General features: G+C 45.2%; 1 protein-coding gene across 2 annotated transcripts in view; it reads right to left on the bottom strand.

The window, feature by feature from the left end:
* LRRC1 (leucine rich repeat containing 1) overlaps positions 1 to 16,733 on the bottom strand; it is a 106,769-nt gene extending 90,036 nt beyond the window's left edge. Inside the window, exons 1-2 of one of the 2 annotated variants that reach the window (XM_055810842.1) lie at positions 16,179 to 16,733; positions 636 to 753 (exon numbers count right to left, since the gene is read on the bottom strand). In XM_055810842.1, the coding sequence (XP_055666817.1) occupies positions 636 to 753; positions 16,179 to 16,337 (277 nt within the window). In that variant the 5' untranslated portion in view covers positions 16,338 to 16,733. The remainder of the gene's footprint in view (positions 1 to 635; positions 754 to 16,178) is intronic. The other variant, XM_055810843.1, reaches the window with a different exon arrangement.
* Between the last annotated feature and the right edge of the window lie 2,016 nt (positions 16,734 to 18,749).

The raw sequence follows: 18,749 nt of genomic DNA, 5'->3' as shown, positions 1-18,749 counted from the left end.
TAAAAAAAGCTTTCACTCCATCACAGCTCAGGACAATATAAGCAGCAAACAGTACAACCAAACGATAAACCCATGTGGTTTCCGACAACACATTTGACAACAGTTTATCCCAGCATCCTTTTCTGAATTTATCTCTGCAGGTGACAAACAGCCTCATTCTTTTCCCAGAAGTACAACTAGAAATACCAGCACTGTCTCTTGTTAATCACAGGTAAAAAGGAGAGCATAGAAAGAACTGTACTTCTAACCCACAGACAGACTTTTTTGGACAGAAAGGAGCTTTTTTCTTTCAACCTCTTTTGGCTCCTTCTTAAATGCTAAGCATTTCAGAGAGCTCAGGGAAAGCAATCAACATTGTGACAGATACACATAAAAATGAGATGTAAAGCATTCTTTAAATTGGAAGATAAAATGGTCTCACAAATGCAGAACTGCAGTCAAGCGTTATTTTATTACTGCATTTCCACCATCGGCTCTCCTCTGCTCTTTCCCTCCTCCCCATCCAGAACTACAGACAAATCCATGAATTATGTGGAAAATCATCTGCAGGACATAGATAGCAACATCAGAGACAAAGTTTTATAGATGATGTCATAGGACAGTATAGAATCAAACAAATTAACATTGGAGCTTACCATTTCGAGACAAATCAAGTTCCACCAGCTGCATGAAATTCGCTATTTCTGGAGGGAGCCGCTGGATTTCGTTATCACTAAGTCCAAGTTTCCGTAACTTCACAAGTTGGAAGAAAGGCTAAAAGAAATAAAAAAACCCACATGTCAGAAAATATTCACATAACTCACACATAAGCACAATAAACAATAACTGGAAGCCACTTTCAAAATTTGAGCTAATTAGAAGTTAACAATTAAAATCAGTTACGCAGACTTCTTTCAGACCTGGATCAGAATGAACATTTTTTTTAATTTTTAGGTGCAAATAGACCATAATCTGTGTTTTACCTAAAACTAAAATTTACTAAAAAAAGAACAAGACATCTGTAAAGCTTGCTGTTCAAGACCACAGCAGACAGACACTAGCGAAATCCAGACTGCCCGCTTTAAAATCATTAATGGGGTGAGGTTACCCAGCAGGGTAATTAAAAACATCCCAATTACACACCAGGGCTCATTAGGAAATTAATGCAGAGGGACTCTTCTAAAGGACGATCCAGAAAACTCACAGAGAGAGGCTGCCAAGGTCTTCTTCACCAGCAAGCACCATAACCAACTAGGTTACAGAGCCTGCCTCCCTCAGGAAGACTTTCTCTCCAGCCTCATACGCCCTCCCCTCTGTGGCCCAGTTTCAGAAGGACTAATGAAAGTTGGGCAGGATACGGACAATTCCAGGTCTTCCCACCCTGAGGAGGAACCCAACCCAGCCCTGTCTCTATGGCAAGGACGTGGGCACGCAATGCAGGCAGCATGCTAACTTTCCCTGACCCTCAGCTATGGGCTTAGAAGGTCTGGCAGCCCCCAAGACAAAGCAACCATCAAAGAAGACAAGCCAAGCTGCAAGTTAGGTCAACCCCAGGTGCTGGGAGCAGCTGGGGATCAAAAGACAAAATGGTCATGAAAAACTGTTGAGACATAGGCATCTCTAGGAAAGCTGGAGAGCTCCTGTCTCTCCCAGGCAAGCCTTTGAATGATAGTGACTGCAAGCAGTGAGGATTTGCGCAGAATTAAATGACTTTATGGTCATCTCGACCATAACTGACCAGACTCCTCAAATTTCAAGCGAGTTTTCTGCCCCAGGAGCGCACAAGTATTTTTGCCCAGCAGTCAGAACCTGTGCATCTCACCCACCCAGGGCACATATGCATGCCTATAGCTTCATGGGTTTTGCCCCTCAGGGTAACTGGAAGATGCTAGTAACTTGGGATAATTCTACTACATTTAATCACCTGCAATCCCTTCTTGGAAATTGGCACACATTTTTTTATTATTATTTTATTTTGGTGCTAAAGTGTGTGCTATTAAGTCCCTCAAATCTATCTTAGACTGACACAAAAAGGGGTGGTAAGATGGGCATCTTACTAGGATACAAGGTAAAAGCAGTCTTAAGAATCTGTATCATGATACAGGTTTGCAGTCCTAGTTTCAATGTCTTACACACAAGATCATCAGGTTTTAAGTGCAAGGTTTTGCAGCCTCACCGCCAATTTTTCAATATACATTGTTGTTCTTTGTCACAAAAAAATATAACACCACTGAACCTAATATGTTTTCCCTGAAAAACATGGGTTCCTTTTATGGATTAAAAAGGATAGAGCTTTAAAAAGTTTACAAACACTCAGCAGTCAAAAGATGTACTAGATCCCAACATAAAAATTCAAAGGCATTTTTGAGTCAGAATGGCACACCTTCCTTCCCCCCCAACCCCCAAGTATTAAAGGCCTTTGATACCAGAGCTGAAATTGTAAGAGGAAGATAAAAAACCTTTACAACTTCACATTTCTAGCTCCCTAAAAACATAATATTCCAATTAAAATAGCCACAAATGGTTTTCTAATCCTTCTTTGTCCTCACAAGATCCACAACCGCATCTTCATATCATTAACATTTTTTTGTTTTAGAAAACAAATGTATCCCTTTTGCTAAATATTTATTAATATGACTAAACCAAGAATCCATCAGAAGCTTAGAAAAGCACTTAAAAGATACTTTTGTGAAAACACACCAGGGGTACACTCCGCAGAAGAGATCCCAATCTGTCCTAATACTGTCCAAAATAAACACTTGCCAAAATGTGCTCCTCAGCCAGTGTGTAACTGCTAAACTATATGACAGTTATAAATACTGATGTTCGACTACAAATCTTCTCATAAGCAACTGTGGTCCTTTTCAGAGATGCTCTAGAATGGCAAAATGAGAAAAAACAGAAGGGACATGGCTAGAAGACAGAAGGAACATCAGAAAGCTATTAAGAATTGGGCATCCCTACGAAGGTTTGAGGGCCCTCACCGCACCACGACAGTGTTGCATATATTTATTAAATGTGCAGAGCACATGTGTGCAACAAACAAAATTACACAATATTTAAAGGCAATCCTGTTCCTTTAACTGACTAAAAAGAAAAATGAACCGGGAGCTTTATTTCTAGTTTGCATAACAATATTTAATGAATAACACAATTTCCTAGATAACATCAGAAACTGCAGTTATGTGAAAGCCATTTCTTTGAACTTCTTGGGTTTGTTTTTTTTTCCTGTGAACCACAGAACTCAATCACTCTTGCATGTTTAGGACATCCTACTCCCTAAACAACTATTCTTCCTTTATCCAAGGCACATCATTAGGGCTCTAAAGCACTACAGGAGAAGCAAGTATCTCCTTTTTGCCAATTTGTTTTACCTTTCAAAAGACCACAGGGAAGAGAGAGAATTAAGAGCTTACTGAATAGAGTTCAACAAAGGTAAACATACATATATAAATACACACACATATGTGTGTGTGCACATATATATGTAATTTCTTAAATATATGCCAGCCAGAAACATGTTCCTAATTTGACAGCTCACAGTTCAGCCCATATTTGAAAAGCTCTAACAGACCCCGAAGCGCAGTGGGGTTGGCTGGCTGGAGCAGCACACCCACCCAGCATGGCAATAGCAGGTTTTGATTGCAGACTGGGTGTCTCTAAGAGTATCTTGGCAACACTTTTAATGCTGCTTAGTTTAGCCAGCCTAATTAATAGTGCTTCAATGAGACAAGTAATTCCATGAGAATCAGCACTAAAGAAGCCTACAACTTTCTATTTAGCAGTAATTCCCAACCCTCAACTGAATCTTTTCCCGCTATCAAAGAATTTATAAAGGTTTCTCTTATATGGATTATCTAAGAACACACATCTTGAACACAGCCCATCTCACAATTGCAAACCAAGCCAGTCTCCCTCTCAACCCAGCCACAGTATTTTTTAAAAACTTCATTTGACAAAATTGGGTCGATGTCAGCCAACAGAAGAAAAAAAAAAAAAAAAAAAAAACCACTAAGAGATAAGTGCATGACTCACTGGAAAGTATAAACAGACCGTGTGATCCCACAGTCCTCAATTTTTATTTTTTTTTTTAAACAATACCACTGCAACCAGCACTTGAGTCTAGAAAAAACAGTTAACAGAATTAAGCCAAACCAGTAGCACTGATAAAATTCAAGATCCCCTCCTGCAAAAGTGGCCAGAACACCACCTCTCCGGCTTTCTTTCAATGCCCAAATGACACCTCTCTGGCTTTCTTTCAATGGTCCACTCCAGCAACAAAAGACATTCATGCCTGAGAATCTTGCCTGACTGCTTTAGCACCTTTCGGGGAGGGAGGGGCGGGAAGGGACGGGACACGACACCAACAAAACACAACCAAAACCCAACAACAAAAAAATGGAAATAGATGAAAACAGGCAACCGAAATAAAAAAACCACAGGAGGACACCTAACACTAACCTAATGCTGTTCAAGGGAAGAAGCAACATCCCACTGCTAGAGTCTTCCCAGTGCTGGAAACACGTCACACTCCAAACCCATCTGGCATAGGTAGCACAACTAAACGCTTACTGTGTTAAGTAAAATGTTTCCATAAAAAGGCTACTACTAACAGCAAAGAGAATTAAATTTAGAACCTTTATGAAATCCACTGCCTAATTTGCAAGATGGGCCAGCATGAGCAGCAGAAATTAGAACAAGAGGAAGAATAAAACTGCAAAGTAAATCCTGTTTCAGGGTTATATTCACACAGGATAGAAAAAGATAAATTTTTTTGCCACAGTGCAGGCACTGGAGCTATTGCTGATGAGCTTAAAAATCTGCAAATACTTGTTCTTACGTCAAGTTTCACTTAGACACCAATATGGATTTTCAACATATGCATGCTGCCTCAGCTTTTAAGGTTTCTTCAGGAAATTACAGTATTATATTTGAACAGGAATTAAGTAAATTACCAAGACACAGTACGTTACCAGGTCCTGTTTCTTGAACACCACCTATATTTATTTCACCCATTTTCCAAATCTATACCTGACCAGCTAAAGGATATCTGCACTTTAGAATTAAGAAGTGACACACAGTAATCTAAATCTAGTTTAACTCCTAATTGCATTCCTGTTTCAAATCTTACTTTAGGCTCCACTTTCTCTTCCTACGTTGTAAACAAAAATCAATGGGGGAAGCCTTTGCTTTATTTGTTCACTTCCATTCACCAGCCTATATGTTCTCCTCCAGCCACCGGAGAAGGAAAATTGCAATCAATCCTTCCCCCACCCTTTTTATACTGCCTCAGAAAGACCTTGGAAAAAGGTCTGTCTTCAGGCAAACAGAAGCAGAAAGTGCAGTTTGATTTTGGTAAGCAAAGCAGTCAACAAGATAAGGATCAAGTCCATGAAATAACCTCGCAGCACAGCTGACAATGCTTTCCAGCTCCCCGGCAAGATCCCCAACCACTTTCTTTTGGTCCCTAGAAGTTACTTTTTTGCCTTCACTGTTGCACAACTTCCACAAGAGATGGGAGAAAACCAGTCATCCTGTAGGCGAGCACACTGCCTGGGCGGGACGCTAGGAGAAGAACAGGGATTAAATCACATAAAGCACAAGACAGCACTGAATTCAGGTGTTCTGCATCCTGGGGATGTGTTCAACAGCCAGGCTCTGGTACAAGCATACATACAAACACATCCCCCTGCCTGTCAGAAGGCGCAAAGGCGAAGAGGGAAGGGCAAGCTTTTCCTCACTCCACACCCACCCCACTTTTGTAGAAGTCATCAATAGTCAATTCCTTGACAGCTCACCAGTAAGGGAACACTCAGTGCTAGGGATTCAAAGAGAACACCTGATGCCCTACGCTAACCAACTGGTGGTACTTCAGACACTGCTTCTACTCTGAAGTCAGCCAGCAGACACACCAGCCCGGAGCTGACTAGAGCCACGGCCACGCTTACACTCACAGCAAGCTGTAATGCACCCTGCCCTCCACTCAGACCTCGGGACACTCCCAGTCAAAAGCCAAAACTAACTGGTAAGCAACTCTTTCTAGGATGCAGTGCTGTACATTGCCATCTTAAAATCCACCCCAGAGACTCCTGACAGTAGCATGAGCAAGAGTGCTGAGGAAAACCAGCAGGAGCACAGAAAGCAGACACCCTCCCCTAGAAGCACATCCTGACTGGTTGCACAATGAAACACTGAGGAACCTGGATCCCACTCTGGATTCATGAAGGCTGTCACAAGCTCCGGGCAGGCTCCAGTGAAGTCTGGTACGGGCGTTATCAGCTTGGCATCTCCCACAAAGCCCGCTATCAACATCAAGATCCCTCAGGTCACTCCACCTGCTTTCGCCTGTGAGCAGGGACAGCTCGTGAGGGCAACAGAGTTCCACAAACATGGATACCACATGATCCACTGCACCAGAACCACTCCAATTTTCAAACAAAGTACTAAGTGAGGCACTGAAACAATTTCTCAGGGCAGGGACTAATTCACAGTGCAGCACAGCACAGCCATCCATCACGCCGCTGATGACTCTGTATCTAAATGTTACTGGAATCAGCTGATGAATTTCCTCTCAAGCCATGAGATTCAGCCGCAACTGGTGATGGACCATGGTATGCAGACTTCTGCCCACCTACTAGGTGACAAGCCAGCAAATGGACAACTGCTCCACGCAACTGAGGCCTCTAATTCTGTCTTCACATGTGTCATGGCAAAACCAGAAGTGCTACAGATTTTTGGCATGATGAAAGACTGTTTCACATGCCCAAACCATGCTTGTAGAATACGCTGAAGCTGTACTTTGGTCTTGTAGCATCCTAGAACCAACTTTGTCATCATGACTATAAAGGCAAGATTGCATACAAGACATTCAAGCAGGAATCCATACAAAACATTAATAAAACTACTAGGTTTCATGACAAGAGAAAGTATTAATGAAAGATCACATTGCATGGGCACGTAGTCTGAACCAAACCAGACGCTGCAACTGCTGTTGCCCCCTCCAATGGATGCTTTAAAGGCCGACGTGAAGGCTCAGCCAGGCAGAAAGGTTGTGGAGGAAGGGTCTAAAGGAGACAGAGCAAAAATTATTAAATGATGCCTCACTAAATCTGGCATTCAACATCTACCCACTGCATTTCTGGACCCTATTTTCAAAGCACCTGGCATTTTCTGAACTACAACGATGGGCCAATTGCAGGTTCTAGTCTCGGTTGTTACCATCCATTTTAAAAAATGAACAAGGGACTATCCACTCTCAAAAAACAATACACTGCAGCACTGAATCAAAATGCTGCTCTGCCAAGCGACGTATTGAACAGGTTGCCTCACACTGTTTCCCAGCAAGCAAGGATTTACTTTCTCTTTTATGTCGATTAAGCAGAGGCAACAAAGGTTAAAGAGCACTTGATGCCATAGCCATTAAGAGTACAGTGATGGAAGGGACTATGTCTGCCTTTAAGAGAGGCCAGAAAACATCTGCTACAACAAAATATGGATTCATTGCAGTTAAATGCATCTGCCATTTGGAGAAAAAAAAAACACAAAAACAAACAAAAAAAACCAACAAACACAGATTTAATCTCACTAATGAATCTGTAGCATGCATTTTTCCAGTATACAACCTTGTTGGCAGGAGGCAACATTTTTTTTTTAGGCCAACTGATATAATTAGAAAAATAACTCTATGTATAATCATAACATTTATTTTAGAGCTAGAGATGTATAATCTTTGCCCAGAAACCTTGTCTTATGTGTGTACATCACATGGAGAAGGGGATGCTACTGATTTACTACAACAATACACCCCCTTACAGGAAAAAAAAAAAAGTTAAAAGTATTGAAATATAACCACCCAATTACCTTCCCCCAACTGAGGTCAAAAATCAGTAGAACTCAGCTGTTACTACAAAAAAACTGCCATTAGAAAATATTTAAAACCAAGCAGACTTCAAAATCTTCTGAACAATCTCAAGGACATTAACAGGGAAGTCACACTTTGTAGGGGAGACTAGACCAAGTTCTCCCTCTGCTCCCATCAGACTGCAGTCTTTCAAATTTGATGTCAAAAGGCACAGCATTTTCCTCAAGTCTTAAGCAATACAGAAGAATCCAGAAAAGGTGAACCTGGAAGTTAGCAGAAAAACTAGAGATATTTATCTGGCAATCAACTTATTTGGAGCCTTCAACACCACGTTCTGTTTAGAGGGTTGTTAATATAAGAATCCTTAATGTTGGTTCTCTAAAAACCATTATTTATTTTACTAATTCAAGCATGCACTGCACCTACTACTAATTGACTATGCTCACAAAAGATTTTTACAAAAGGTAAGTATTCCCAAAACACTGAAGCTGTAAAGCTGCCGGTGTTCTTGGCAGTATTTTATATAGCATTTGTCATACTTGCAAAAAAAATCTTAAACTTTCAATAAAACTACCTTTACTGTGTGCATACAGTCTACTTCAGTTTCCACACAGTGGCACAGTTCTGTCTCTGACATTAACTGGAAGTATATGCTTGTTCAAACTGTATCGTACTATTTCTTCAAGGATTTACAGCAAGATGTGCAAAACTACCATGACCTTATCAATGTTAAAAGTAAAACTCAATTAAACATTTGAGGGTAACTAAACAGTGGAAAAAACATGACAACTCTGTTTGCATCATTAAAAACATCCAAGCTAAAGACAGGTAAAATCTTTTATATGCCTGTTCTCTATAGAATCATAGAACAGCTGAGGTTGGAAGGGACCTCTGGAGATCAGTTCACCCAAACCCCTTGCTCAAAGCATGACATCTAGAACAGGTCACCCAGGACCATGTGCAGTCAGGTTTTGAGCACCTCCAAAGATGGAGGCTCCACCTCTCTGGACAACCCGCGCCAGCGTTTGACCACCCTCACAGTAAAAAAAAAAAAAAAAAAAAAAAGTGTTTTCTTATTTTAGACAAAATTTTCTGTGTTTCAGTCTCTGTTCATTGCCTCTTACAATGTCACAGGGCACACCTTTGAAGAGTTTTGCTCTGTCGTGTCATCTTTACACCCTCTCACCGGGTATTTATATTCACCAGTAAGATCGCAGGAGCCTTTTTCTTCTCAAGGCTAAACTATCCCAGCTCTTTCAGCCTCTTCTCATGACAGATGCTCAAAGCCCTTAATAGTCTTTGTGGCCCTTTGCAGGACCCATTCCAGTATGCCCATGAGGGAGTACTGCTGGCTCATGGTCAACTTGTCCACCAGGTCACCCAGAGCCTTTTTCTGAAAAGCTGCTTTCCAGATGGTTGGCTCCAAGCCTGTACCGGAGAACAGTTATTCCTCCCCAAGTGCACACAGGGCTTTTTATTTCTCTTTACTGAGCTTCATGAGATTTCTCTCTGCCCCTTTCTCCAGCCTGTCAATGTCCCTCTGAATGGCAGCATAAACATCCTCCTTATCAACTACCTCCAAGGAGATCCCTGAACAAGCCAAAATCTGATTCCTGAAGTGTGATGCTGCTTTTTGCACTGTTTCCTCCTCTTGTGACCGTGAGATGGTGGAGTTCAGGATCCTTACAGCCAAGGTGACCATGGTCACTACAGCCACTACAACTCTGACCTTCGTATCTCAACCTGTCCTTTCTTGTTTACGAGGGCCAACAGAGCACCTCTGTCCATTGACTCCTTGATCACCTGCGTTACAAAGTCATCAATGCACTCCAAAAAGCTCCTGGATTGCTTAAGTCCCGCTGCATCATCCTTCCAGCAAATGTCAGGGTGGTTCAAGACCCATGTGAGGACCTGGGCCTACAAACATGAGGCTTCTTCCAGTTATCCAAAGAAGGCATCATCTACTACTTCTTCCTGATCAGGCAGTCTACAGCAGACACCCAAAACAATGTCACCCACTAATCCCAGCCTGCTCTCAGCTGGCCCATCTCCAGGCAAGGCTTCACATATCCCTACGGCTCTCTCACGTAAGGGCAACTCCCCCTCCTTGCCTGTATCCATCCATTGCAGAACTCCAGTCACGGGAGATATCCTACCACGTCTCTGTGATCCCAATAAGATCTATAAATTTTGAAAAAGGAAATAAAGCTTCTAGGTGTTTACAACTTAAGAAGGGATGGTTACAACCCATGAGTTAAATTTAAGGAGAAGTGTATGGTATCATTTCTTTCCATAGCAGATTACTGGCCACTGACCAAGCAAGCATCTTTCAGGCTTACGGTTGCATAATGGGAGAACAGTGAAATTTAGCCTAAACGGGGCTTTTTTTCCTGAGAAAGAGGTGTGGTTTGGGAAGAACAGAGGTACTTTTTCTTCAGGAGCTTTCACAAGATTTTGGTATGATAACAGCACCCTGGTTTTCAACACTACATGTAATGAGATACAGACACTGCCCAAGTCGAACGCCAAGCAGCAGCACACCATCAGCTTCTCTAACACAAAAACTGGGGCATGGGAGGAGACCAGGGTTTAACCAGGTCTCTTGGAGAAGGGGTATCACATCAATCAATTAACTCTACAGAGAAGCTTTAGCATGTAACACCAAGAAAAATCACAGATGACAGGTACAATCTGTAAGCACAAACAGAGAAGTGAAATGATTCAGTTGCATCAAATCAGGTTTACAAACAGCACATAATACAGACAAACTCTTCCCAAAAGAAGAGTTCAGCAGAATCTTAAGCCAAATTAAGTGCATACATAAAACTTTGAAAATTATTTTTTTTGCTATTGGAGTTTTCACATAAACAACATCTGCAAAAAGTCTCACGGGAAAGTGGTCTTTACCCTTTGAGTAGAACAAGTGCACAGCAGCAAGATAAAACCGCAGCAAAACAAGAGTCTCTAGCACCGACCAATGCGAAGAATGCTAATGATGCAACATAAAAGCCAAAATATAATACTGCATTCAAAGGTTCACAAGATATTCCTTTTACCAGTGGAAAAAAAGTATGCTGAGATCCAGTTTTGTACTGCAAATTCTATGCACTGAGAAATTAAGTTGACAGGATGTACTGGCCCTTAAATTCTCATGTACAGGAGTAGGAAACAACATTTCATCAACTGCAGACTGATATATAGATTTGAAAGTATTTTATTTTGATCTGATGCTTTTCATTAGAGAACCTATTGAAATGCATCACGCAGAATGTACTGTTTTCTTCTATCAAAGCAATTTGCCAGAAAGCCCACTCTTCAGTGAAGTATAGCTCTTGACATGTAGCAAATGATATACTACACACCACAGCTTGAGTTGAAAAAGCCTTCAAGTTTTCATTTGTAAGGAAAATAAAAATGGTCCAGATTTAGAAAAAAAACAACCCCCAAACTACACTTTTGTCTCTCCATGCACACTGGTGACCACATACTATGTTTTTTTCCCAATCAAATCAAATACAACAGAAGGCACTTAGGATCCAACACAGGAGAAGGAATTATTTCAGCAAGTTAACAGCCATGCTCTACCACTGGCCCTATACAAAGCCCTTCCTTTTGAGACCGAAGGGTGCAGCTCTTTAATTTGTCTTGTAAAGCAGAAGTGGTGAGAAGCATGCTGACAGCTAGAAATTGCTGTTCTGTGGGAAAACAACCACATCTGCCAAGAAAGACTAGAGAGACCTCAATATTGTGGAAAACCACTAGCAGCTTAATAGTACACAGCCTGCTCCCTCCAGCACATCCCACCAGGCTGGCTTATCCTGCAGGAAGGGCAAGAGCAGAAGAGGGAACCTGGGAGGCAGCAGAAAGAAAGGAGAAAGAGCAGACTACAAAGAACAGCTGGGGGAAAAAAAAAGTTTGCAAGGGCAGTCAAGAACCCAGCATAGAAGGAACAGGAGAGGAAGCAAAGAATCAGAAAAACAAGGCAGACAGAGCTGTTTAGGTCAGAGGAAGGAAGCAAGATCCTTGAGACCTCAAGGACAGGGGAGGATGGGAAAGTATGAACACACAGGGCAAGGAGTCTGATACATCAGCCTAGGGACAGACGAAGGTCGTTGTCAGCATTAAGCACAAGTTCTCCATCATGTAACTGGGGAAGCGAGGGAAGAAGGGATTCAGAGATCCAGCGGGGCAGTTAAGGAGACCTGAGGAACGAATCAGTGTACTGACATGGGAAACCAAAAGGACCCCTGTGCAGTAGCCAAATAATGTAAAAAAAATTGTAAGTTAGTGTACAAATATAAATAATTAACTGGTATTCCTGAAAGGCTAACAGGTACAGCTTAGGGAAAAAAAAAAAAAAAAAAAAAAAACCAAACCAAAACAAAACAAAAAAAAAAACCACAAAAAAAAACCCAAAAAAAACCCCAAACACGGTACTTGTAGGGAAAAGAGGGTCAGAGAAAAAGAGTTCTTTTCCTGGGCCACATATGCATTAATGCGTAAGGGAACAAACAAGGGGAGGAATGGAAATAATGGGGGCTAAAGACATCTCCCTCTGCTTCCTGGACATTTCTTTTCAAGTGTTTTCCAGATGAACCCTTCCTGCCTCTCTCCCCTTAGAAAGAGGTGAAGAATTCTACCACAAATTTTGGTCTGCCAACACAACAAAAATAAACCCAACCAAGTGATTCTTCTGAAATAATTCCAGCATATTTCTTGTTTCTCTTCTCCTCAGGATACTTCGGGTGACTCTCATGATTTACAATGCAATATTGCCGGGCCTTTCTGCTAGTCCTTTCCCATAGAGACAATACAGCAATTCTTTGTCTACTGTCTTTTGAAGGGATTTTTGTGTGTTTTCTCTGTTGGGTTTTTTTTGGTAATAACCTAACACAGATCATGCTCTACTGTCCCCTAGAATAACAGAGGTTTAAAGTACGCTAGCAAAGACTGTAGATTAAATAAAGCCTAAGACTACTTCTGTACCTGGAGTGTATTCTTATACTGGTGTATTGGAGAAAACCAACCAACCACCTTTCATTGATCCTTAACAGAAACGAGAGCAGGAAGAAACAGGGGTGAAGAGGGGATGCGTGTGCATCCAACACAACTTGCCCCACCAACTTGAGAAAAACGCAGCAAGTCCCTGTATTCCAACATGCCACTTGCTGATATTTATCTGCCTCAGAAGGCTTTACCTTTGAAGGGATGAAAAAAAATTGCAGGAGCGGAAGGAAAGCCGATGTCTAGAGATAAAGCCATCATCACTGTCTCGGACTTGCTGCATGGCAAAGCTGGGAAAAGAACTCAGGAATATCTACTTGGTTTCAGAGGAGTATTACAAGACCTCCTGCCTGCTGTAACCGCCGTTTCAGACCACACCGGCCCACACAGGGAAGACAGACTCTGAACTACCAGAGCAGGGCAGCAGAGGTGGGATTTTCCACACCCACTCAACTATGGCAACTTCTGCTGCAAGTCACAGCGTCTACAGGGCTATTCTTCTTCAGCATTTCAAGGTGAGCCGTTACAGCAGCAGTTTCCTAAGGCGGATTGCAACCATCTCAGTGACACAAACACCTTACCTGTGTTACGGGATACATTACAGCATCAGCACAGCCCACAGATGATTCACCTGGAATCAGCACAGATCACTGTGAACTTCAGGACTTCATCAAGTACGGGAAAACATCTAACTAACCAGCCACTGAGAGTTAATTAAGCAAGTCTCCTGACTTGCTTAGGCCTGAACTGAGCCCAAAACCAGTCTGATTTTGTATTACTGCCTTTATACACATAGAGAAGAAACTTAATGGAGCTAAGGTAAAACTAATCTAGTGCATTACACTAGATTAAGAGCCTAATGACCATTAAGATCTATGCTGGCCTAACAGTTTGTTAATTACACACCCTAAAGATTTCCCTCATGTTTTCTCTACAAGTGGTATGATGTACCCCAGCTTTTTATACTTATTCCCAATTCTGTATCTGTACTTTGCACTGACGCCACCCTTTTAATGTAAAGGGGAATGAACAGTGTACTTTGCAGCCACCTTCCACAGCAACATCTTCCACTACTGTCCTGAACCTGATTCCTATAGTAAAATTTTTAAAACTATTTGCTGGTAGAAATGTTAAACAGGGCTATTCCCGTCTGTTTCCACCTTCAATAGATCAGTTTCACATTCAGGACTGCAGCTGTATTTTTGTACCTGAAAATCCTTCAGAGTCAACACTTACCTGAGATAAGGGCACTACGTTCCATTTATCAAAAAACATTAATAAGGAACTGACAAGGAAAGTTCATAGGTCTGTGCAGGAAGCCCTAATAAAAATGCCTTCCTGCATTGCTGACAAGGCACAAAGTACTCAGGACAGATACGAGTATGTTTCTGTGGTTGTATTTCATCAAATTCCTCCTAGTCCAGCTAAAAACCCACAAACATATTCCTACAGTATATTTAGGCACTCCTGTAATCTGATCCATGCACATTAAAAAAAAAAAAAAAAAACAGAAATCTTTCTGACTTCAACTTTTGCTTGATTCCACTGCAATGCCAAGAAGCCCAGGTTGCCTTTTTTTTTTTTTACCCCCTCAGCTATTTTTACATGCATGTGACTTAGCATGTACTCACACGTAAGTAATGAGAAGTGGTCTTTTTAGCCATCAGAGGACAAAAAAGGCTTACATTATGGTTCAAGGAAGAGGAGAAACAATGAACAGTTGCACTCTATTAATAGAAATAAATACCATAAAATACCATAAACAACAGACATCGTTGCGCAAATGTGCACAGCAACCAGTTTGTGGTGTATTTTCTTATATATATTTTTTTTTTAAAAGTGCCATAGGTCTCAATGGGATTTCAGTCACAGGCACATTTGATACCTCTGCAATAAGATGCGTACAAGCCCAAAAGCCAACACGAAGAAGAAAAGTCTAGTACAAAGAGACTCCCAAGTCTAATCTATGTGCAAAGCCAGCAGAAACTACTGGAAGTAAAAATAGCACACAGAGAGGCTGTGTAAACCAGTTTTGCTCTGCTTCAGAAGGATAAAGAGCTCAGTCGCAACGAGATGCAAACTCGCACCTAGGTTTTCCAAAAGAAAACGCCTAATGCAATACATCAGTTCAACTGAACACCTTCACTAGTGTCTAGAGGAAAACCTCTCCACCATGACTACTCTTGCTACACTGAGTGAAAAAACAGTTAATGTGAGTGAACCAAGTTTAGAAAAAGAAAAGTTAAGACTGTGTAAGTTTTGGTATGAACAGACCAACTTTGACACAGGTGGAAATAAAGGTGCTTTTGAAAATTCTTCTGGCTAGCAAGTTCAGTTTCTTGGATGCCAAGTTAGAGCTCACACACTTTAAAAGGCGCAGCTCCCAGATAACTCTTCCCCTGCAGCGCCGAACTCTACCAACCATAGCTCACAAAGGTGTCCAAAGTTTAAAGAGGAAACACCGAAAAATGCTGGTGGTTGATCAAGCCAAAAGCCAAGCACTCCTCCCACTCGCCCCACGCCCGTGGATCCATCCCCACAGTGCCTCACCGCCATCGCCCATCGCCCCGATGGCGTCCCTCCAGCAAGGGCCAGGCGGCCAGTGCCACTGGCGGGTGCCACCTCCACGCTGCACCACCACACTGAACCAAAAGCCAGTTCACCTTTTGACAGCTACCAGAAACGCGTTACGCGCAAAAATCTGGTTGCGTGTTTCGGGCAAGAAGCAAAGCACTGCCAGCTGTGCAGGGCTTGCACCGAGAAAAAGCAAATGCTCATTCGCCTCTCGTGGTTTTGCACGATGAAGTTTCGGGCAGCGGAGGCAGGCACGGGAACGCTGCTATCTGCTGGGGGGGTGCCTTTCCCTCGTAGGGAGCAGATAGCATCGATCAAAAGGAGAAAAAAGGGGAGGGTTTAATACCCTCCAAAGTCTCGCAATTCCGATGACGTGAGCGTTAATCACGACACACACTCCCGTCCCGCGGCTCCAGCCCCAGCACCGCTGCCCTCCCACCGGGGCGCTTCCCCCCGCCACACGCGGGTCCCCCGGTTTCGCTCGTGAAAGCCCGTTTCCCACCGGCCGGCGACGACATGCGAAACGCTGACCCGAGGCTCCGGCTCCTCCGTTCACCCCCGGGGTCACCGCCACAGGCTGACGGCCCCAGCCGCCCCTCATCGCGGCCTCGGGGCGGGCGCGGCGGCGCCTCATCCCGCCGGCGCCGGGCCGGGGAGCTCGGCCGACACCTGCCGGGGCGGCTCACCTGCGGCCCCCCGCCCCGGCGGCGCCGGGACCGGCCGTCCCGCCGCCGGGGCCCGCCCCCCCGCTCCCGCTCACCTTGGGCAGCTCGCGGAGCTGGTTGGCGTCCAGCAGGAGCTCCTCCAGGCTGCGGCTGTAGCGGTAGATCTCCTCGGGCACGGCGGCCAGCGAGCAGTGCCGCTTGTCGATGGACTCCACATGGCGGTTGCACCGCCACAGGGGGATGCAATGGAACATCGCCCCGCCGGGGGGGCGCCGGGCCGCCGGGGGCCGCGGGGCGGGCGGCGCCGCCGCTCACCGCCGCCCCCGCCTCCCCGCCGGCCGCGGGAGCCGCTGCCCCCTCGCCGCCGCCGCGCAGTGCGGGTCCCGGCCAGCCGCCGGCGGCTACCCGCATCCAGCGCGCCGCCGCCGCCGGCGGGAAGCGGCCCCGGGCGAGCGCGGCGACCCCGGGAGAACAATGGGCGGGAGCCGGAGCGGAGCGGGGCGGCGGGCGGCCCTACTGCTCCTCGGCGGGCCGCTGCCCTCCCCGCAGGGGCATCGCGGGGCGCCGGGCGCAGGGCTGCTGGCGGCCGCCGCGCATTCCCGCGCCTGACCCGGAACACGGGCGGCTTCTCCCCCTCCCCTCCTCCCCCGTCCCGGCTGACATCAGCGGGGCCGGGCCCTGCCGCCCCGCCCCGGCCCGCCCCGGCCCCGGCCCCGGCCCGCCGGCCCGCCCGGGGAGGCGGCCAGCCGCCCGCACCCCCGCCGGCGCCGTCTCGCCCCGGGGAGCCGGGGGCGGGCGCCCGCACAACTTTCTGCCAAGGAGGAAGCCGCTCCGGCACGGAGTTTCCCCGGCTGGAAGTGTGAAGCCCTGCCCCGGGGCGGCCCCGCTCCGCGCTGGGCCCGGCGGGGCCGCGGGTCCCAGGGGCGCAGCCGCCGCCGCCGCGCAGGGTCCCCTGCAGCTGCCGGAGCCCCCTCGGGCCGGATTTGCCGGCGGTGGCGGGGGTCGGGGGGTGCGCTCGGCCGGGCGGTGTGCCGCGGTGTGCAGTGCCGGGCAATGCCGCCAGCCGGGTCGGGCCGCTCGTTTCACCCGCGTTCGGACACGCTGCGCCCTGCGGTGCTCGCAGACACCGCCCGGCGGGGTGCGCGCAGGCTGCGCTAGCGCTCTCCTCCCAGTTGCTGGCACGCAACGCTATCTGGAAAGTCGTGTAATAGAATGTATGGAACGCTGGCTAGGTGCGGTGGCCGTGGATGGTGTTTTTTCTCTGCATTTCTGTGGTATTAAAAAAAAAAATCAATATACTATCGCATTGCTGTGGTATTAAAAAAAAAATAATCAATATACTGTCCTCAAGGCTTTCTGAAATAAGGTTTTAAAAACCCACTTCCAGCAAAGGTCGGCCGGGTGAGCAAAGGTGAACAGGGCGGCAGCTCTGCCGGCGGCTGCGGGCTCCTGTGGCCCTGCTCCCCGCACTGCTGCGTGGGGCCGGGGCCTGGGCCTAGCCACAAAACCCAGCCCTCGTTGTTCTGGTTGCATAACAGCAATTCTGTAATCTACACAGTGACATAAAATACTTTTGAAAACAGGCAATTAACATCAGAGCTCCTCTTGAAATACTGCTAATTTCTTGCATAACGATAGCTGGGTGCAGGTACAGGAGCAGGGGAGAGGGGGAACCTTGTGGTCGTCTCTTCTTCAATCCCCATGCGGTAATGACGGTACTTAATCTTATAAAGTTGCACTATATTTATGGTTGGTTTATTCTTAAATCATCTGGTAAATCTTGCAAGCTACACTTGTTTAATTTCTGTGGAAATTGCAGTGATCTGCCTATTTCTGGTTTTAGAAAGGACATTTTGGCAGCTTGTGTACTGTTCCTCTTTGCTAACCTACAAAACAAGAAACTTTTAAAATGTTACCATTTTCTTGGAAGTATCTTTAAAAAAAAAAAAAATGGCCAGAACCAACAGCTTCTTTCTTCAATCATTATATCCACTAATTACAAAAAATATGTGGAACCTCCCAACATGTCTAAACATGTAAAGAAATTGCTGGCCTGTGGGGAAAGAACTGTAAATATTGCTGACCTGGTAACAACTGAACTGAAGTGGTTTTCTAGAAAGCCACAGGAAACGATCTCACTTCTGACCATGCCGTGATTAAAAAATGTGTGTTGGAGAGAAAGGGTCAGCATTTTACCTCAGAGGGCCATGACTGGGTTTCTGGCTTAATTTTCGTCCGCTGCAAGTGTACGAATCATTTACAGCATACACAGAAAGAAAGCTGCAGTTGATCTTTTCCATCCCACACTTGAAAATCATTACCTAATGGTATTCTGAGCAGGGCTTGGAGATCAGTTCCTTCGATATCTGCAATATTTTGAGGCAAAGACTCCCTCTGCTCCTGCGGTACCTGTGCAGGGAGGGTTCATAGATGTGTTCACATGTGCTTGGAAACGGGGCAGGCACATGCCAACACTCTCAAGCCTTCCCAGCCCCAGAGCAGGAGATTAGATAACTACAGGACAGGAGAAAATCAAACAAAGGTGTTGCACCTTGGCACAGAGCTTGGCAAAGGCAAGGATCCAGAGGCTGGCCAGCAGACCTCAGAGGTGGGGATGAGGAGGACCACCTCCACCACACTTTGCGGGTCCCAGACAGACCAGCCCG

The sequence above is a fragment of the Falco peregrinus genome, chromosome 7 (genome assembly GCF_023634155.1).
Source record: "Falco peregrinus isolate bFalPer1 chromosome 7, bFalPer1.pri, whole genome shotgun sequence".
NCBI lineage: Eukaryota > Metazoa > Chordata > Aves > Falconiformes > Falconidae > Falco > Falco peregrinus.
This window is presented reverse-complemented; position numbering and strand designations above follow the sequence as displayed.